General features: G+C 27.8%; 2 protein-coding genes across 2 annotated transcripts; both read right to left on the minus strand.

The window, feature by feature from the left end:
* Window positions 1-2,632: 2,632 nt before the first annotated feature.
* On the minus strand, window positions 2,633-5,183 carry LOC101267853 (serine carboxypeptidase-like 40). The gene is made up of 6 exons (XM_069293044.1): window positions 4,794-5,183; window positions 4,492-4,599; window positions 4,112-4,386; window positions 3,298-3,570; window positions 3,084-3,199; window positions 2,633-2,979 (listed from the first exon to the last, which is right to left on the minus strand). The coding sequence occupies exons 1-6, from the start codon at window positions 5,128-5,130 to the stop codon at window positions 2,883-2,885; spliced, it is 1,206 nt and encodes a 401-aa protein (XP_069149145.1). The 5' UTR covers window positions 5,131-5,183; the 3' UTR covers window positions 2,633-2,882.
* Window positions 5,184-10,815: 5,632 nt separating this feature from the next.
* Window positions 10,816-17,094, minus strand: LOC101260269 (serine carboxypeptidase-like 40). Its single transcript, XM_004229625.5, has 8 exons — window positions 16,444-17,094; window positions 15,673-15,780; window positions 15,315-15,589; window positions 12,404-12,667; window positions 12,132-12,250; window positions 11,939-12,031; window positions 11,286-11,391; window positions 10,816-11,166 (listed from the first exon to the last, which is right to left on the minus strand). The coding sequence occupies exons 1-8, from the start codon at window positions 16,841-16,843 to the stop codon at window positions 11,017-11,019; spliced, it is 1,515 nt and encodes a 504-aa protein (XP_004229673.1). The 5' UTR covers window positions 16,844-17,094; the 3' UTR covers window positions 10,816-11,016.
* Window positions 17,095-19,980: the final 2,886 nt, after the last annotated feature.

The raw sequence follows: 19,980 nt of genomic DNA on the forward strand, positions 1-19,980 counted from the left end.
TATTACATCATATATATGGATCCTATTACGAATCGAAGGATGTATGATTCTAATGGTGAAGATTGGAAAGAAAATAGAAAAAAGTATTTGCATGATTATTTGAATTTTCGGAAGGAGCCAAATAAAGATATTTTGAAATCCTCTAAATCAAAGGTTGCAAAAAATACCCCCAAAAAAGAGAAAAGTATCAGCACCATTATTGCCAGACCGACATTGCTTAGAGTATGTCTTTTTTATTCTTCCTTAAGTTGTTTTGAAAGTTATAGTATGTTTGATACATGTAGTTATAGTGTGTTATAGTGTTTAGTCGATTCAATGATACATGAATTAAATGTGTATCAGATGTTTTTTTTATGTAGTATGAATCTTTGAAAACTGATATCGTGTATCAATAAGGTATTAGTTGTTTTATTTAGTATTTATATTCAATATCGTTAAAATTTGTATTTTTTTTCAACTTGCAGCCACTCAAGTACAAGATAAAAGATACCAACACATCCCAATGCATCAGGCTTATAGTAATCACAACAATATGGATGCGTATTTGTGAAATTATTTTCTTTCAATACAGTGATTGCATGTGCACAAGGTATCTCATCTAGTTGAAATATACCACAATAAACATACTTTTCGCTCAAGACAAACAATGTATATTCTTCCAGCTTCATAAATCGAGAAAATAAATTCAGATGATGGAACAACCTGTGTAAGGGGCTGGCAGGAGGGGGAAGGAGTTTAAAAATAAAAATTTAAAGTTGAAAATATTTTTAAAAAGCAAAATTAATCTTCTCGGAAAGGGGGGGGGGGGTTGGCCAGTGGTGCGTGGGTGGTTGAGGGGTTAGGAATCGGATGAAAAAATAAAATTTTAAAATTAAAAATATTTTTTTAAAATTGATGTTTTTTCCCAAAAGAAATGTAATTTGAAATTAAAGAAGAGTTTTTGAAAATATTTTCCTTAATTTTTTAAGGAAAGTCATTTTTCTTAATTTTGAGAAAAATGAGTTGATTTGGAAAACATTTTCCAAGACTTTTGTTTCAACCAAACATGAAAAAATTGAAAAACATTTTCCAGAAAATGTTTTCCTTCATACCAAACACTCTTAAAAGTTATAAATCAATTAAATGTAATAGAAATTCTAACAAATAAATACCATAGTTGAAGTATATTGTCAACAGTGTGCATAAGCATATTTGGACAACTTTCATATATATCAAACAAAAAATTCATATTTGTATGCTATAGCAAAGTTTGCATAATTGCGCTCCATAGCAAACATAAAACTGTATAATTCACTATACATATACAATTGTATAATTCGCCGGCCTAAATTGTATAATTTGCTAGCCTAAATTGTATAATTCGCTGGCCTATTTCGCTGCAATTGTATAATTTGCTTTGCATACAGTTGAATCGAATTAAAATGTATGTATATTGCATAATTATAAGTGTATAGCAAGAAGATATATGTTTTTCTCGCTTTATACAAAAACAGAAACACAATATATACATTTCTGTTGTATAAAGCTAGAGAAAATTATATTTCACTGCAATTGTATAATTCGCAATTGTATAATTCGTTCGCCTTTTTCTCTGCAATATTTGAAGTAAAATGTTTGTAAATTGTATAATTAAGTGTATAACACGAAGATATACATTTTTGCATGTGTATATACAATTTTCTCTCGCTTTATACAAAACAGAAACAGAATTATACACTTCTGTTTATAAGGCGAGAGAGAATGGAGAGTGGCGAGCGAGATTTTTTGGGAGAGAGACGGTGGCAAATTTTAGTTAATGTTTGCTATGGAACACAATTAAATCAAACCCTAGCTATTATATTTAATTTAGGTTGTTAGTTTGCTATGATATACAATTTTTCCTATTTGAATTCATTATTGCCTTTGAGTAAAAGTTATATTCATCAATTAAGATGACAATCTTTCTACCATATAGAAAGTTTAGGATGAATTTCTAAAAGACAAATAAATATTAATTAATCAAAATAATACAATAGATGTCAAATTATTTTAGGAGTATGGTAACCGCAACACATTATTAATCAACGAAGAAAATCAATAAAAATATCAAATATATATTCTATTTACTAACAAAAAAAAATGAAGTAGATATAGATGACTATCAATTGTGTTTTCTCACAATGTTCTGCTTTATCATAATCTCAATTTTAAAAATATATTCTTAAACAATATTTTGTACATCTAGAAAAGAATTATTGTCTGGATGGAAAATGAAATTTTTTAAAGATTTGACAGTTTTTTCCTTTTGATATTTGTTTTTTTTTCTATGAATAGTTTTTTTAAAATATACTTTATGAAATGTTTCTATAAAAATAATTATTATTTTATTTATGAATCAAATATTAATAATCAGTTTTAATAATGTTGTGTGAATCAAAATATTCTAATCCGGTAATAATACTTACATCAAAACAACAAATTGGCAATCACTGAAAGTAAAATAAGGATCAGTATAATATGCATGATATTATAGTGGAACATAATTCTACTATTTAATTTTGATATTCACTCTAAGTGAGTATAATTCAAAAAATGTTTTAATAAATTAGTAATATGAATGAATTAATAAGACATAGTAACCACATATTTATAGTATCCGACAATAAATGAAACGATTATATATCTTTATTTCTAAAGACAATATCTTAGTATGAACTATATAATTTGAATATTAAAATTATTATAATATCGTCAATTAAAATTATTAGTAGAAGTTACTGGTACTATTCCATCAGTGTCCCCGCTGCATTTGTTCAAATCGAAAAAACAAATCAAAACCATAATAAACGTACAATAAATAACAATAACACAAGAAAATTGTGGTTTGATGAGTTCTAAATTGTTCACCTGAATATCCATACTCTTATTCCGTTAGCCATAACATTTTTTAGAACAGGAATTATTGATAATGGACTATCCTTCCAACTTTCAATTACTTCACTGCAATTTAATTAGCGTACACATTGGTCGTTATACAATAATTATACATGAATTATACACTTGCATACGACTAAATAAAAAAAATATATATACATCGAAAATACCTGCATGGTAGCCAATTATACTTAATTTTGGTAACATTGGCATGAAGAGCCTTTTGAACATCACGATGATTCATGTAAGCAACTAAATAATCATCACTACATGGATCGATCTCTTGCTGCATTCCATAATTAATCCAAATACATACATTATGAGTTCTAAGTTTCAAAAATTCAATCTAAATTGACACACGAGTTTTGAAAATCCAGAACTTACTGAATTTTTTTTCGACGTATAATAACTTGTACTGAGGTCATCGGATTTAGGGCATAACGGAGCATATATGTTGTAAAGATCGATGGGATCGGTATTTGCTATAGCTATATCTATGGCGCTATCACATTGATGCGATTGAGGAAGGGCCTTATCTGAAAAATTACAGTATCTGTCAATTTGCTCGAAAATTTCATCTGGTATCAAGCCATGACTTGCATGATACTCATACATTCCTTTTTCGTCCGTTTCAAAATTTATCACTGCGTTCCCAATCTGCAAAAACCATAGAACAAAAACTATCAAATATTATTGAACATTTTTAGTTGAGCTGAATGATCTTGAGGGAAATGGCAAAGTTAGATCCACAAGATAGTGTCACGTAGGTTAAAAAGGGTAAAAAACTATTGATAAAATAAGTTTAGGGATAATAGGAGCTTAGTATAGTATAAGTGTGTCTCTGAGATTTGGGGCATAGGTTGAGGGCTACTTGGACATTATCCCTTTAAAATAATAACAATACCAATCCACACAAACATTTATGTGGAGTAAAATGGCACAACTAGTTAATTGAAAAAACAGCCCAATTTAAAACCATAGTGTGGTTAGTGATTAATGAAATTGATGAAAATCATAATAAATTATAATAAGGAGGAATTTAACTATTTAAAAAAGGATGTAAATTATGGTAAATTTTAATTAGTAGGGTCGTTGAAATAGTCGAGGTGCTACAAGTTTGAAACAAACGTGATAGTTATAAAAGAAATAGCATTAAAATCCAATTATAAAATGAAGTGCGAGAAAATAATTACATTACCATGATCCCCTTTAGATTAATAAGATTCTTCTTGGCAAGTTTGTTATGCTGAAGAATTATTTCTGCCAATTGAGGTACGAAATGCCCCGCATAGCTCTCACCAGCAATATAAAAATCTCTATTCTTGTATTTCGGAAACCTTTGAATCCAATTCAATAAAAATATAATATTGTCGATAGCCGTATTTCTATCTCCATTTGATTTGACTTCAGAACTAATATTTGAATATGAAAATCCAACGCCAGCAGGAGACTCCAAGAACAATAAATTTGCCACTATAATTAGAAATCATGATTCAAATTAAGTTAGTGTTCAATTTTCTCAATTCCAATAAAACAAAACAAAGTATAAAAGAGAATAATTAATTAATTAATAATTACCTTGATTCCATGAATAATTATTCCTATACAATGTCTTTCCATCTTTATGAATTCTAAATGGTCCAATTTCCTCCATGGCTCCATAGGCAAGTGAAGAACAACCAGGACCTATCAAACACAATTTAAGGCACTTATTGTAAAACTACAAAGTCTATCGTTAGAGTCTAATCTAAAATTCAACGTTATTAATCTTGTGTATACATTTAAATCAGTTGAATTCACAGAACCTGTCCTAGATTTTTCGTCTCGATATAATGTTCAATAAAAAACTATGATCAACAAATCAAAGTAAATTTGTGTACCTCCATTAAGCCATAAGAGAAGGGGCAATGACTTGGAATTTTCATGAGCTTCAACAAAATAATAAAACAAGGCACGACCAGCAGATTTGTTGACTGTTACATATCCACCATATTGTTTGAATTTGACAAATGGTTGACCTGGCAATTTCTTGATTTGATCTTTATTTTTCAAACCTTTTTGAGAAAGAACAAATTTATCTGATTCCAAACAATCAATGGATGAACTAAAATGGCTACTACTATTATTATCAATGGTTGAATATTTTTTCAATAATTTGTTTAAGTAAAGTTTACCAACACCATGACTATGCTTCTTTAATTCATGACTTGAAGCCATCACAATTTGTGAAAGAAAGAGGGTTAGAAGGAGGAAGAAAATGATTTTTTCCATTTCTATTGAATTTTGGAATGAAAATAGAAAAATGAATTGATGATTCTGTTGATAAGTACCGTTTGGTATTCGTGTCGTTCTATATTAATTGATTATTATACTAAAAATAATTATCTCCTATTAATTGTTTACCTTATTAAATTAAAAAAATATTAATTAACTTTTTATATATATATATTACTCTGGCAGATAATTCTTTTTTAAAATGATCACATTTGCTTATAAATTTTTTAAAGGTAAATCAATAAAAATTATCTCTTTATTTATGATTTCTTATACTGTGAAATGGTGATGAAACATGTGGATATGAGATTCGATTAATAAAAAAAAATGTGTACCATCCATATACACGTTCAATTATTGAAGATCTGCAATCTAGCATTTATTACACTAGAACTATATTTTTAATGGGAAATAAACTCCCAATAATATTGGTGATGATGATGGGATCTAATTACCAAGTTTATTATGAACTAGTGAAGTAAAATATTTCTTTTTTTTTTATAAATTTTTACTCATAAGAAAAATATAAAATATAAATCATATACCCATAGGCCATAGCTATCCATCTTGGTCCTAATAAATCGAAAGGAATATAAATTAAAATTATAAAAAAAATGTCTAAGAATAATAATAGAGACAAAATAAAACGTTAATGATCAATCCTTTTTAACTGAATGGAAAATACTATGTAACGTGCCCTTTCTATTAAAATATTGCTCATAGATAATACTTCCACGGTTTCAAATTAACTGAATACGTAAGGTAATGCATATTTATTAAGAATAATATTGAAGGACATATTTTAAATTAACTGAATATGCAATGTAATACATACTTATTGAGAAAAATATTGGAGGACATATTTTAAATTGTATTTTTGTTTTTATACTTTGTAAAATCAAATATAACTTTATAAGTAGTATAATTCATCTTCTAGAAAATATCAAACTTCGTTAAAGAAAATTACAAATATTGAACAATGAAAACATTCAATTAATATGGAATAGACAAATATTAGTTATTAAAATTAGGGAAAAATTACGCAGTTAAGCAAAACTTATACTATTTAATTACTCACCAAATTGTTATAATTACCACTCGCGACTAACATTATACATTAATTACATGGATTAATTCAAGTTTGTATAATTAGTCACGTTTGTATATGTATAATTTGCTAGAATATAAAAGTACATATGTATAATATACAATTATCTAATCGATATACATATACAATTCACCTCTCTCCCACTCTCTTCCCTCTCTCGCTCGCTTCTCTCCTTCCTCTGCCAATCTTGCTCGTCTCTCTCCTCCCTAACTCTCTCAATCTTGCCTCTCTCTTCCTCCCTAACTCTCCCAATTTTGTCTCTCTCTTCCTCTCCCAATCTCGCTTGCCATATATACAAATGCATATACATAATATACAATTATCTAACCAATATACATAGTTATGCCGTCGAAACTGACATCAGGCTATTGGCCTTTTATCTGCATCTTCCCTCGTGGAGTTTTGTCTTTTATAAGAAAAGACTTTCTCAGTGGAACTTAAAAAAAAAGAGTTTGGGCTCTTTTTTTTTTGTTTACTTTTAGCCACGCGCGGCGGCTATGTGCATCTGTCCCAAAGTGACGTATATTTTTTGGTAATGGGTACACTTGAGAGAAAGGGTTTGGAATTCGACCTCCCCTTATACGCTCTAAAAGGTGGTCATGGACTCCTTTTTAGTTTAGGATCCCCTTTCTACATTCAATTATTTATTGAGTCTGGTGTGGAATCACCATCATTACACATTCATTCTTGGTCTGGCTGCTGGTCTAGCGAGCCTTCCTAGCCGCCTAGAGTGCAGCCTGCCTGCTGAAGACCGTAACGTAAGTAACTCAGTACTTAATACGGGGGAAATGAAAGCAGAATTCGTTCGGATCTTCCCACATGTTCAATCTTTTTTTAGTGGTTTCCCCAGAGATCTTTATCATTAATGCAACCTTCATTTTGACAATTCGCCTCTCTCCCACTCTTTGCCCTCTCTCGCTCGCCTATCTCCTCCCTATCCTAATCTCGCTTGCCTCTCTCCTCCCTCTCTCAATCTCGTTTGTCATATATACAGATACATATGTATAATATTCAATTATCTAACCGATATGCATATATAATTTGCCTCTTTCCCACTCTTTGTCCTCTCTCGCTCGCCTCTCTTCTCCCTATGACATGTAGCTGCAAATTGAAATCATCATACTATAATTATAAAGAGTAAATAAGCTATTTTTTAACTAACTATATGTGAAAGTTCCTCGAATTAGGATAATCTAGTAGTATTTATTAGTGACAATAAATAGAAGTAAATGTTAGTCAATATTTGAGGCTATTGCTATAGTAAGTTAATTTCGCTTCAATTATGATACAAATAGTAATTAGTAACCATATTTGGGTGGGGTTGGTGGAGTCTTAATAAAGTAAGTGAAAAAGAGGGGAAATTTTTTTTTTTTTTTAAAAAAAAAACATAAATAGATTTGTTATCTAAGGAAGGTACCACACCACCATTTATCTACTGAATTGTTTAGTGTCATCATTAATTATACTTTTCGGTATATCATTAATTAGCACATACTACTCTTTAAATTTTATAAAATTTTAAAGGTATATCATTAATTAGCACATACTACTCTTTAAATTTTATAAAATTTTTAAAGAACTTTTTAGAAGTTGTTTTCCATTCTCACGCACTACTCGTTTGTTTTCATCGAAATTCTTTTCCGACATAACAAAATAGAAAAAGACATTACTACACTTTTTACTTAAGTAAAAAATTATGAAATTGAATTCTTTATTTGAGGCAACAATAATTAATGGTAATTTTTTACATATGCCAACATGATGGGTTCGAAGATATATATATATATATATATATCTGTGTGTGTATATATGTATATATATAAGAAGAAGAAGAAATGGACAAACAATGCCCCCCACACTGCAAATCTTCCTTCTTAATACTCTTATTTCCTTACTTGATATATGACTAGGTTATTTTTATTGGAAAAAAAAAGAAGATAAACTCGAACTATCATAATGATATTTAAATACCTTCCATTATATTTATACGGGCACCGTTATCTAGTATATATCAATCATTTATTTTATCTATATGTCATTGTATATACAGTGTGTGTATGCATTTTTCACTATATATACACTCACTTCAGTGCATACTGTGTACAAATTATGAGAGAATAGTGCATATGTATGTGTGATACACCGTGTAGATATATTTTTGATCCAATATAGAAGATATATACACATTATAAATACTTTTGTCCGCCCGATTGCAATCCTTCATGCCCATATTTTTGTATAATTTGTGTATAATAAATAGAAAAAATAACTTAAATACACAACTATAAGTTTAATATTCTCTAATTTTCCCTTCTTTTTTTAAATATTACATAATTCCTTTTTTTTTAATTTTAGTAGAAGTTTAAAGATACATAGTCTTCTCTCTCCTATAACACACACTTCCCCATATCATGTCTATTTTTTCTCCACTAAAACACTCAATCTTCCACTTTTTGAATTTTGAATTATTAATTTTAATTAAAAATGTTTCACAACATTTAATATGAAATTTTGAATTTCAAAATTCAAAAAATTTGAAATTTCTGAAAATTGGATGTTTGTGCTCTTGTGGTGCTTGGAAAAGACGTTTTCTCTCTCAATAAAGCCTGAGTTTGATTGTGCCTTTGCCATGGGATTAGTACTTGTGCTTGATCAAATCCAAGTTGATGATTTTGCTGAAAATCGAGTCGATGCTGACCCAATTATCACAGACGATCCCAATTTTTCTTCTTAATTCTTCTCTATGTAAGAGTTTTAAATTATATATATTTGTTTATAGTTCTGTTCCTTTTTGTCTTTAATGTTAAAAAAAGAAACCTACTAACTCAATCTGAAATTATTCCAAATTTTTATCGTAAATTTTTATCATGTATCAGTGATTAATTTCAATAACTGCGCCATCAAGTGTGCTTGCTGATACATTTTGAATCAGTGTGTATAGTGTTTTAGACGATGGATTGATACATGAAGTGTTTGCTGATACATTTTGAATCAGTGTGCTTGCTGATACATTTTAAAACCATCAAGTGTGTATAGTGTTTTAGATGATGCATTGATACATTTTGAATCCATCAAGTGTGCTTGCTGATACATTTTGAATCAGTGTGTATGGTGTTTTAGACGATGCATTGATACATGAATTTGCTGTGTATCATAATGTTTTCTATGTATCATGCGGTTTTGAAAATTGTATTCAAAATAGATGATATAATCTTTGATTTTCAAAATTTGAAATTAATATTCAATTACGTGCTAATTTAATGCTGCTTAATGATCTGTTACCGTAAATTAAGCTATTTTAGTTAACAAGTTTAAATGTACTGTTTTTTCCCCATTTTTTTCTTAACAGTTTAAATTTACCATGTATCATTTACCATGTATCACTAGAGTCTAAAGTATCACGACACAAAAATTTTAAGGAATTTTTAGTAAATATTAAATTTGTCGGGACAAAGTGTAATTATTGAATTACAGTATGGAATTTCTTAAATTTTTACTTTATTTAAGAAAATAGGTAACTATTTCTTCATTTTGTAATTTAGAATGGATATATCTCTCGTTGAAAATGTGATGCATATATTCTTGTTGCTTAACAATTGATCCATATTTTACTTGTTTGATCGGACTACAAAGTTCAATTCCCCGTTAAAGGCCAGAGATTGCTCAAAGAGAACAAAGAGAAGTCCCACATTGAGGAGTAAAACACTCTATAACATAAGGTAACTTTATAATCATGGATATTCGAACTAGAGACCTCTAGTTAAGGATAAAGAAGTATTTACCACTCCATCACATTCGTCAGTGAAAGCTATACTCATTACAAGCATGAAGGAAGAATAGATTACGATAATTTTTTACCGCAACAAAAATATAATTTTAACCTTCTCAATATGAGAGTGAGTGTTACAGTTGTCTAATGTCATCTTACATGCATTGTCCACAGTAATCTCAAATCAATAAGCATTTTATGTTACTGTTAGATTTTTGCTTCTAAATCCTCTTTCCTTCTTTGTGCAACAAGGCTTAAATGGTGTCTTTAGTGGAATTCTTTCGTAGTACAAAATCATTAAAAGGAGAATTGTTCTCTCTTCTAAATGGCATAAAATATTAAGAATATTATCACATATGATTTTCTTTTTGGGCCTATATTTGTTAAATATAAAATGAATAAAAAAAATTGAGACATTGACACATGTGTATCGGTATTAATAATTATTTTCATGATTATGACAAAAGATTAGGCTTAACAACTATTATCCAAAACTCGGATAGCCAAATACTATAAAAACATATTTAAAAATAGAAAAATGTGAATATTCCACTCCTAAATTAACGCTTAATTTTCTACTTTTAAAAATCCAGATTTGTCCCAAAAACTAGCACACGTTCACCAAGTATTCAATCTCACAAGTTCAGCCATTTTCATGTATATTTGTGTATACTCACGTATATTATTCTTACACTTATAGTAATAGATGCATGAATATACATAAACACACATAAATATAAAAGAGCCAAAATTAAAACCAAACCACATAAAATCTTCACCATTTATTTAATTTAATAATAATAATAATACTTTTCAAATAGAAAAAGAAGAAAGAATGTCACATTTGGTTTATACCTAATACACAATTAATTGCATAACATAAATAAGAATCTTAAGAGGAATTAATAATTGACTAGAAAATTACGAGCCCTATTTATAATAATTATGTATGTCATTTAGACTCAGGTAGATCAGTTCCATCAAGAAAATGCATGATAAGTGAAAGTGCTCTAGCTGGCTCATAACCTGGAACTTGATGTCCTGCTCCTCTTACTGTAGCAAATGTCATATCTCCTTTATATACTTGTGAATATCCACCCAACTATAAATTTAAAAATATCAAAAAATATTAAAATAAAATTGAATTATTATTATTATTATTATTGTACTAATAAGTGAAAAAATGGAAATTAATTTAGAGTCTAGTAGTAACATTATTACCTCTCCATTTAGGAACCAAGGATGCCATGGAGTTTTGATAGGAAGATTCATTTTTTTGATAGATTTCTTGGTTGAGGTAACAGGGACCCTTCCATCAGTGTCACCACTGCATTTTTAGAAATAATATAACAAAGTTCAAAAGCTTTGTTTCAATTAATAAGCCTTTATTTTACAGAAAAAGATTGGTTTTATTTAAGCAAATTTGTATTTTAAAAAATCCCTAATTATATACAAAAACAATGGAAGTTACAACAACCATCTAATTACCATACCAACAATAATAACATACTCAGCGAAATCCGCAAGCGAGCTTTAAGGAGGATAGAGTGTACACAAACCTTAACACTACATTGTGGAGGTACTGAGGTTGTTTTCAAAAGACTCTCGACTCAAGTGCAACAGTTAAAGAAAACATAGTAACTGACAAGAAAAGCAATGCAAATTCTACAAGAAAGGAACAAGAACAATAAAATAGTGTGATAATCGAAACACAATAAACAACAGATGACGATGAATATCAAAAGCAAGAACTATAATAATTGTTATCTAAACAACAAACATTGATTGATAGCAAAAGCAGACCCTTTTATCTAAATAAATACATAAAATCGAACAAAAATAAAATTGTAAGTGAAGGATAATTAGGTGGTCACCTGAATATCCACACTCGAATATCATTTGCCATAAACTCTTTGAGGAGAGGAATAATCGTTGATGCACTGTCTGTCCAATTTGTTAGGACATCGCTGAAATTATTTTTTTAACATAAGTTTAAATTAATTAATTACTATAGGAATTATATCAAAAGTACTATAAAATGGCTGATTAAAATTATTAGAAATATACCTGCAAGGTTGCCAAGTAGAATATTTAATATTGGTAACATTAGCATGGAGAGCCTTTTGTACATCAGGCCTATTCATATAGGCAGTTGTGTAATAGTCACTACATGGATCGATCACTAACTGCATTGTATGACATATGTTATATATATTATCACGAACAATAACATATTCAGTATAATTTTATAAGTAAGTTTTCTATAACATATGTTATATATATTATCATGAATAATGACATATTCAGTATAATTTTATAAGTGAAGTCTGGAGACTTACGGAAGGTCTCTTGGGCTTGGAAGTGAGATTTGTATTATGGCAAAGTGGAGCATATATGGCATAGATATCAATGTGGCTATGAGCATCATAATCTGCTATACTTCCAGCCATTTTGCACTCATCTGTTTCTTCACTTTCTGGGATTGTGAACTTACATTGCTTTTGAATTTCAGCTTCAACTTCATCAGAAATTAAAGCATGACTTGCAAAATATTCATACATTCCTCTTGTATCCGTCTCGTCATTAATCACTGCATTACCAATCTGCATGAAAAATGTTTGATTGACGTTTGAAATTCTATCGGTACCACATAAATTGAGACAGAAGAAGTAACATAGAAGCATAATAAATCATAACATGATTAACAACTTGAAATATTTGAAGAACATATAAAAGAAAAATTGATTGACTCTTAAAATTATATCTGACCATGTAAATTGGAATATAAGGAGTAATATATATTATTTTAAAATTACGTAAAAATACTATAAATTATAATAATTAACAGATTCAAATATTTAAAACATATAAAAATTTAAATTATTCTCCACATTTCAATAATATCACACAAATTATAATTATAAAAATAACATATATTAAATCTATACTGACAAATTCTCATAGCTAGAAGGAACTCGAGTTGAATACTGTCGATTGAGAAAATCTATCTAGGTAAATGATATTTTAAAGAGAATATTAAAAGTTGAGGGAGTATATCGTACTCTTGAAAACTTAGACTATTATAATATGCTTATCTTTTTGACGAAAAGTATATTATTATTATTATTATATTATATGACGGCTCACCCATTCTTGACTCATATTTTTGTCGGGAGGATGTATTCTTCAATTCATTTGATTAAAAAAAACTTTTGGAAATTGGCATTCGTGATCAAAAATAGAATTTAAATATTAATGTGACATTATATTCTCTTTAATTAGAACAAACTAATAAGAAAAATATGTCTCATTAATTAAAATGAAGAGTATATAACGTATTTTTGGACGTATCCTTATTCTGTCTTCGTATAAAAATTATATTATATATAAAGATTAAATTTTGATTTGATTAACACCGACATATATATATATATATATATATATATATATAAAGTATTAACATTTTTAGCACAAATTAAATATTTAATATAATGATTAAGGCGTTAAGAAAATGCTTTGAAATAATATATTCTCTAGTCTTACTAGATTTATAATTATATTTCATACAGAAATTTAATCACAATCGTTATTTTATTTTCTACAAGTAGCTTCTGAAAATAGGACCCATAAGATAATATAATAAAGTGATAAGTGCGTGCTACATACTATTAGTATCTGAACAATTTGAAAAAGATAATATTGGTGTCATTCATACTTCACTATCACACTCTATAAAACTAATACTCTATATTTGATATATCTATCTGTCTTTGACAACTGTTTTTTCTTTAATAGATGATTAAATGTGAAGACGTTGTCTACTAGTTGAGAATTAATTATTTCTTTTAGGTCACTTATAGTAAATGTTTTCTAATTTTATAGAAATTTATTTTTATAAAAGTCATTTTACTCTATTTATTTTGTAAGCAGTAAAGAGATCTTAATTTTTTTTAAAGCTTGAATGATAATACTTATTATTCATGAATTTAAGAGTGTGGCTTAATATTCAACGGAGTAATTGATGACATAATCATATGATATTTCAGGTTTAATTCTTAGCTGGAGATGAAAAAGACTGTGATTATTTTCATTTGTCCTAATTGTAATGAATAAAGTTAGCTAATATAAATATGACAAATATTTCGTAAAATTAGTTAAAATATCCTAAAGCTAACTTAGAAATTATGATCATTAAAAAAAAAACATATATAGATGTTATTTGTTTCCTTAGTACACAAACATCATGTGCAACTAAGCATTTTACAGCTGTATGTAATTTTGTTAGTATTATTCAAATTCTTGGATATAAAATTTCTGATAAAAATATATTTTTAGGTGGAAAATATTGTTTTTTTTAACAGACTAGTAGGCAACATAAAAGAGTTGTCATTGTCACCATCTTCACGAGCTTCTTGAACAATTAACCCAACTTTATAAGTTTTATTAAGTGAAGTCCAGCTATAATTTCATTTTAATTTTTTTGATTTTTCCAATAGTCTTATATTTATATATGGACCGTTGTCCCTTTTCCCACTTTAATTAACCAAAATTAGTTTACGTTATGTGATATGATTGACCAAAACTTATTGATGTAACACTATTTTACAAAGAATTTAACAAAAAAATTGACTTTTTTAGGGAAATTTATGACTTAAAATAATTGTAAAATATTTGTTTAGCTATGCGTAATCTTATCTTAGGTTAAGTTATTTTTATTACAAAATTATTTTTCGGACAAAGCAAAAAAATAGCTTAATCCTAAGTCGAGAAAAAAAAACAGTGAATTTTGTATATCAATCTACTATACATATTATATATGGATCCCAAAAGTCCAAACATAGCTTATGATATTGAGAATTCATGTACCAAATTCTGATAAATTTTTGGAATTCACACAATAATTATTATAATAATATATGCACACATTTTTAAAAATTAAAAAATTAAAAAAATTCATATCAATGGATAAAATAATTGTAGAGCCTGTTGGCATAAGAAGTAATTGAAGGATGATTAATTAACCATGTGCTCTAAAATAAAACTTCGCTATGTTAATTATTAATGAAACTTAGCTATGTTAATTATTACTTCGTGGTTAGTGTTACAAAAAAACAGATGTATTAAACAATTTATTATCTAATGGTCTTCTAAGCTAAGTCTCCAACAATATACCACACAAAGGTCCAAAAAAAACATATAGACAAAAGACAACTATATAGAAATATGAGAGAAGAAGAGATCATCACTTACCAAGATTCCTTTAAGATTAATGATATTCTTGTTAGCCTTCTTGTTGTGATACAAAATTGTATGTGCCAATTGAGGTACGTAATGTCCCGCGTAACTCTCTCCAGCTATGTAAAAATCTCTATCTTTATATTCAGGAAACCTTTCGAGCCAATTTATTATAAATAGATAATTGTCATTAGCTGTTTTCCTGTCTCCTCCAATCTTAACATCGCTTGATGTATTAGAGTATGAAAATCCAACTCCAGCTGGAGACTCCACGAACAACACATTGGCAGCTAACAATATTAAAATAAAAAAATTAGTACTAATTTAAAGTAGTAAATTTATTTAATTAGGTTAAACAAAATGAATTTTTTACCATGGTTCCATGCGAAATTATTTATGTGAAGTGTTTTTCCATCACTATTTACTCTAAATGGTCCAAGTTCTTGAAAAGCTCCATATGCCAGAGAAGAACAACCTGGACCTATCCTCATGAGAAAATGATATATCGATTAATCATCAATCTATAAGAAAAGTATGAATTATATGAGGATTTTCTTGGGAATTAGTATGAAAATTCACAGAAAAATAATATAGTAAAAACTATACTAACTGAAACTCTTCAATAAAAAAAGCCTTTAATTAGAAAAAGGAAAAGGTGTAAGAAAACAAAAAGAAAAAAAAGCCCATAACTAGAAAATGGAAGAAAAATAAAAAAGAAAAGAAAAAAAGGTGCAAAATTCGCTGCACAAAGAAAAGAAGAAAAAAGGTTAAAAAAAAAGAAGTCCTTATTAGATAGAATTAAAAAAAAGGCGTAAAATTCGTTGGAAGAAGAAAAGAAAAAAATAATGGGGCAGGTGGGATTTGAACCCTACTAGTGCGCTTTGCAGGCCTCTAATTTCCATGTGTGAACAAGCGTGCCCGTGATTGCTTTCATACTATGGGTGCTCATTTAATTTTTTATTATAGATTTATTATATTATATATATATATATAAAAAAAAAAAAATCAAAGTCAATGGGTGCTCGAGCACTCGAAACTCACTGCGGACCCAGTAATCTCAAGGAAAATCCTCGTGCAATTCAAACTGTTTTTGTAGAGCCTATACATATTAAAATGTAACAAAATAGTTGAGTAAAGTAAGTACCTCCATTAAGCCATAGAAGAAGAGGCAATGACTTCTTAGAATGTTGAGCTTCAACAAAGTAATAATAAAAAGCGCGACCAGCAAATTCATCGATCGTAATGTATCCACCATATTGCTCAAATTTTACTAGAGGTTGGCCAGGAAGTTTATGAATCCTGTCATTGGTCTTCAAATCCTCTTGATTAGAAATAACATTTTTTTTACTAGATGCAGTATGTAGATCATCAAATATTGATGCATCAAAATGACTTTTGTCAATGTTGGAATTTTTCTTCAACTTGTAAAATTGGCCAAGAGTATCACTTTGTGTTTTGGTGGCTCCTCCATTGAAAATTTGAGAGATGATGGTTGAAAGAAAAAGAGTGACCAATAGAAGAGAAGAAGTAGTTGTGGACTTCATCAAAACTAATATTTGTTTGTTTCTATTTGAGAAACTTTATTGAATAATGTAAAAGATAAAAGCCTTTATTGGGTATTTATATCATTTCATATTGTATGGGATCTCAAACAACTAAGAATTGATCACATATAATAATCCAAAAAAACAACTATACATATTACTTTAAATTGGGAAAACCAACTTTGCAGCACATGAAGTTTATCCTATAAAAATTTTGAATAGAGTGAAATGATTGAAAAAAGAGTTTATTTAAGTTACATTAATTATGGAAAACTTAAAAAATAAATAGAAAGGAACATATGATAGTGAGAGGAACTATTTGCATAATGCAATTTCTATTTATAAAATTAATTACATATAAACTTTTATGACAATCAATAAATGATAATGTAGTAAAAATATGAGTCCTTCGTATTAGAAAAAATTTGAGAAATAGCAGATATAATAGATATAACAAGGCTCTATATACGTTAGTCTCGATAATTGCGTTTTATAGCTATTATTTCATTTGTTATGGAGGTTGCGGTTGTATATTTTTGCAAGTTTGTATATTTCGCTTGTGAATAAACAAAAAGGATAAGTATATACAAACTTTTATTTATACATTTAGAAATTTTTCAGAACTATGTTTGTATATTTCGCTTGCCGATATAAAAACAAAATAATTTATTATGATTTTTTCATAAATTATCATTTACAAATAGTGGCTAGGATAAGCATATACAAATTTCTGAATTTAATTTATACAATCAAAACCGCATTATACAATTTCTAAAACTATATAAATCAAGTGAATTATACAGGTCAAGCAAATAGCAAAATAGGGCGAAACTATAATTGCGAATTAGAATTTTTGCTATCTTTTAATAACGTAAAAATAAAGGGTTATTAGGCTTGTGAGATCATTATTGATTACAGACTAGAGACATAATAAGATAATTTTATCTTGTATTTCATTTGGATTTTTTATTCGATGTTTAAAGTTCATAGTTAGAGTTTTGATTAAATCCAAATCATATATATATATATATATATATATATATAAAAAGAAACACTCTTATCAATAAACCATAACCCACTCAAGGAATAACAATCGCTGATTCACTAAACTGTTGGGATTAGATAAAGAAAAATATACTTATTCATTTCCGCATAGGGGCTCAAAGAGAAGCTAATGAAGTCTTTGTTTTAGGCCCAAACAAATCTGAGGCCCCAATAATAGTAAAACATTTATGACTTTTTTTGGCTAAATAATTCATAAAAAAACAAATAAAAATTGTTAAAAAACTATACTCTTAATGTTAAATAACATTTTTTAAGTTTTGAATTATACTATTTATATTTTTATATTAAAAAATAAAATTTTATACAACAGAATCCAACAAATTGTATTACAAATAAATGACTACATCACATCAAATTTAAATTAATCCTTAATATAAATATCAACAATATCACTACATAATATTACAAAAGTTATGTAGATTTTTTTTTTTAAAAGAATAATGAGTTGTATATAACCAAAAGTACCATAAATGAGTGTGAAAGTATGGGACAAAGAAACCGTCTGGATAAGAATTTTTAAAAAATAATGGGCATATCATTTGCTAAAAAAAACAACAAAAAAATGATTTGCACGTGGGATTAGCCAACTTTCATATATATATATTTATATAAATCATACTTTAGCCCTATTTTGAGCACCATTTTTAAGGAGTTATAATTGTAATTTATCTATTTAGTTTTTTTGTATTATTATTATCTTTCAAATAGAGAATAATAGATAATAAAAATAAAGCAGATAAATAATATTATAAAGATTGTTTTGATGGTTGGATTTTCAAAAATTTTGAATACTTCAAATTAGAGCTTCCAAATTTGGATCAATAGTTTAAAGGGAAAAGGTTATAATTATTTATGAATTTTTGACATTAATTTTATATTTGTTTTCATATTTTTCTATTTTTTTTATTAATCAATTATTCATTTTCGAGATTTATCGAAATAATAAAAATTAAACAAAATTATTTAAAATGGGTTGGATAGTGAATTTAAAAGGAGTTGATTTATGAGTCGGATTAGATGTTTATGAATCCGAATATCTTTCCATTTTATATAAATGTTATGTGATAAAGTCAAAATGGCATAGCAATTCCATGTGGCATTTAAATAAATGAAAAATGAGTTGAATATGTCCAACATGACAACTAACGCCCATAAGGGCATAGTTGGACCAAAAGGTGGACGACGAAGGCATGAGTGAACCAAACTTTAAACGGAGGGTATATCTAGACCTTTTCGAATAGTTTAGGGACATATTTGACTCTTTTCCCTAGTTTAAAAACATATAGTAACAATTATATGTACATATTAGTCAATGAAAAGGGTTAATATAAATTAAATGGCCAAAATGCTTGGAGCACAATTTTATTATATGTGTATTAGATAATAAAATTTTATGTTTGACGAGAAAAAAGTTTCAACTTGACAAAAATAAATTCTATTTTTTAAAATATACAACGCTATTAAATACTCTCATTTTGATAGAAAGGACAATTTTTTTTTCCTATTATATCCTCATTAAAACTTATTGAAAATTTCTAAGTTCTACTACATCCTTTTTGAAACCATGTTTAATAAGGGTAAGATTGTAACTTTACTATGTTAATCATTATTATCTTAATATGTGTGTTTTTTCTAAAGTAGATAACTAAATAGGAAGAGAGGTAGCAGTAAATATATGCTTATTTGTACAGAATAAACATTAAGAGTTAGTATAAAAAATTTTTTGATACTTCTTCGGAAAATAACATTTTTATATTAAATAATATTAAATCCAAATTATTTAATAGGCTTACATTAAAATAATTGATATTTTTTACCTTATGCAGATATATCTGAATATTGACTTTCATAAGGCTTAATTTTAGTAAAAAAATATCAGAATTTAAATTATTAACCAACTATTTCAATTTCACTATCCGAATTCCATAAAGTCCTAATATGGGACCACTAGCCCATGATAGGGTAGAGATATTGGCCCATCTAAAGGCCCAAATTTCAAATATTAATTCAACACAAAACCATAAGATATCAAATCATCATCTTTTTATTCAAATAAATGATCATTATTTATT

This window comes from Solanum lycopersicum, chromosome 1, assembly GCF_036512215.1.
Source record: "Solanum lycopersicum chromosome 1, SLM_r2.1".
In the NCBI taxonomy this organism is placed as follows: Eukaryota; Viridiplantae; Streptophyta; class Magnoliopsida; order Solanales; family Solanaceae; genus Solanum; species Solanum lycopersicum.

What these genes read in the sequence shown, in the direction of transcription:
- LOC101260269 (XM_004229625.5), bottom strand. Translation starts at nt 16,843, where the DNA reads ATGAAGTCCACAACTACTTCTTCTCTTCTATTGGTCACTCTTTTTCTT. An exon ending in TCTACTTGGCAACCTTGCAG is followed by an intron (nt 12,032 to 12,131) that starts GTATATTTCTAA and finishes AAATAATTTCAG; the next exon opens with CGATGTCCTAACAAATTGGA. An exon ending in CTTGGTTCCTAAATGGAGAG is followed by an intron (nt 11,167 to 11,285) that starts GTAATAATGTTA and finishes TTAAATTTATAG; the next exon opens with TTGGGTGGATATTCACAAGT.
- LOC101267853 (XM_069293044.1), bottom strand. Translation starts at nt 5,130, where the DNA reads ATGGCTTCAAGTCATGAATTAAAGAAGCATAGTCATGGTGTTGGTAAA. An exon ending in TCTCTTATGGCTTAATGGAG is followed by an intron (nt 4,600 to 4,793) that starts GTACACAAATTT and finishes TGTGTTTGATAG; the next exon opens with GTCCTGGTTGTTCTTCACTT. An exon ending in TATAATTGGCTACCATGCAG is followed by an intron (nt 2,980 to 3,083) that starts GTATTTTCGATG and finishes ATTAAATTGCAG; the next exon opens with TGAAGTAATTGAAAGTTGGA.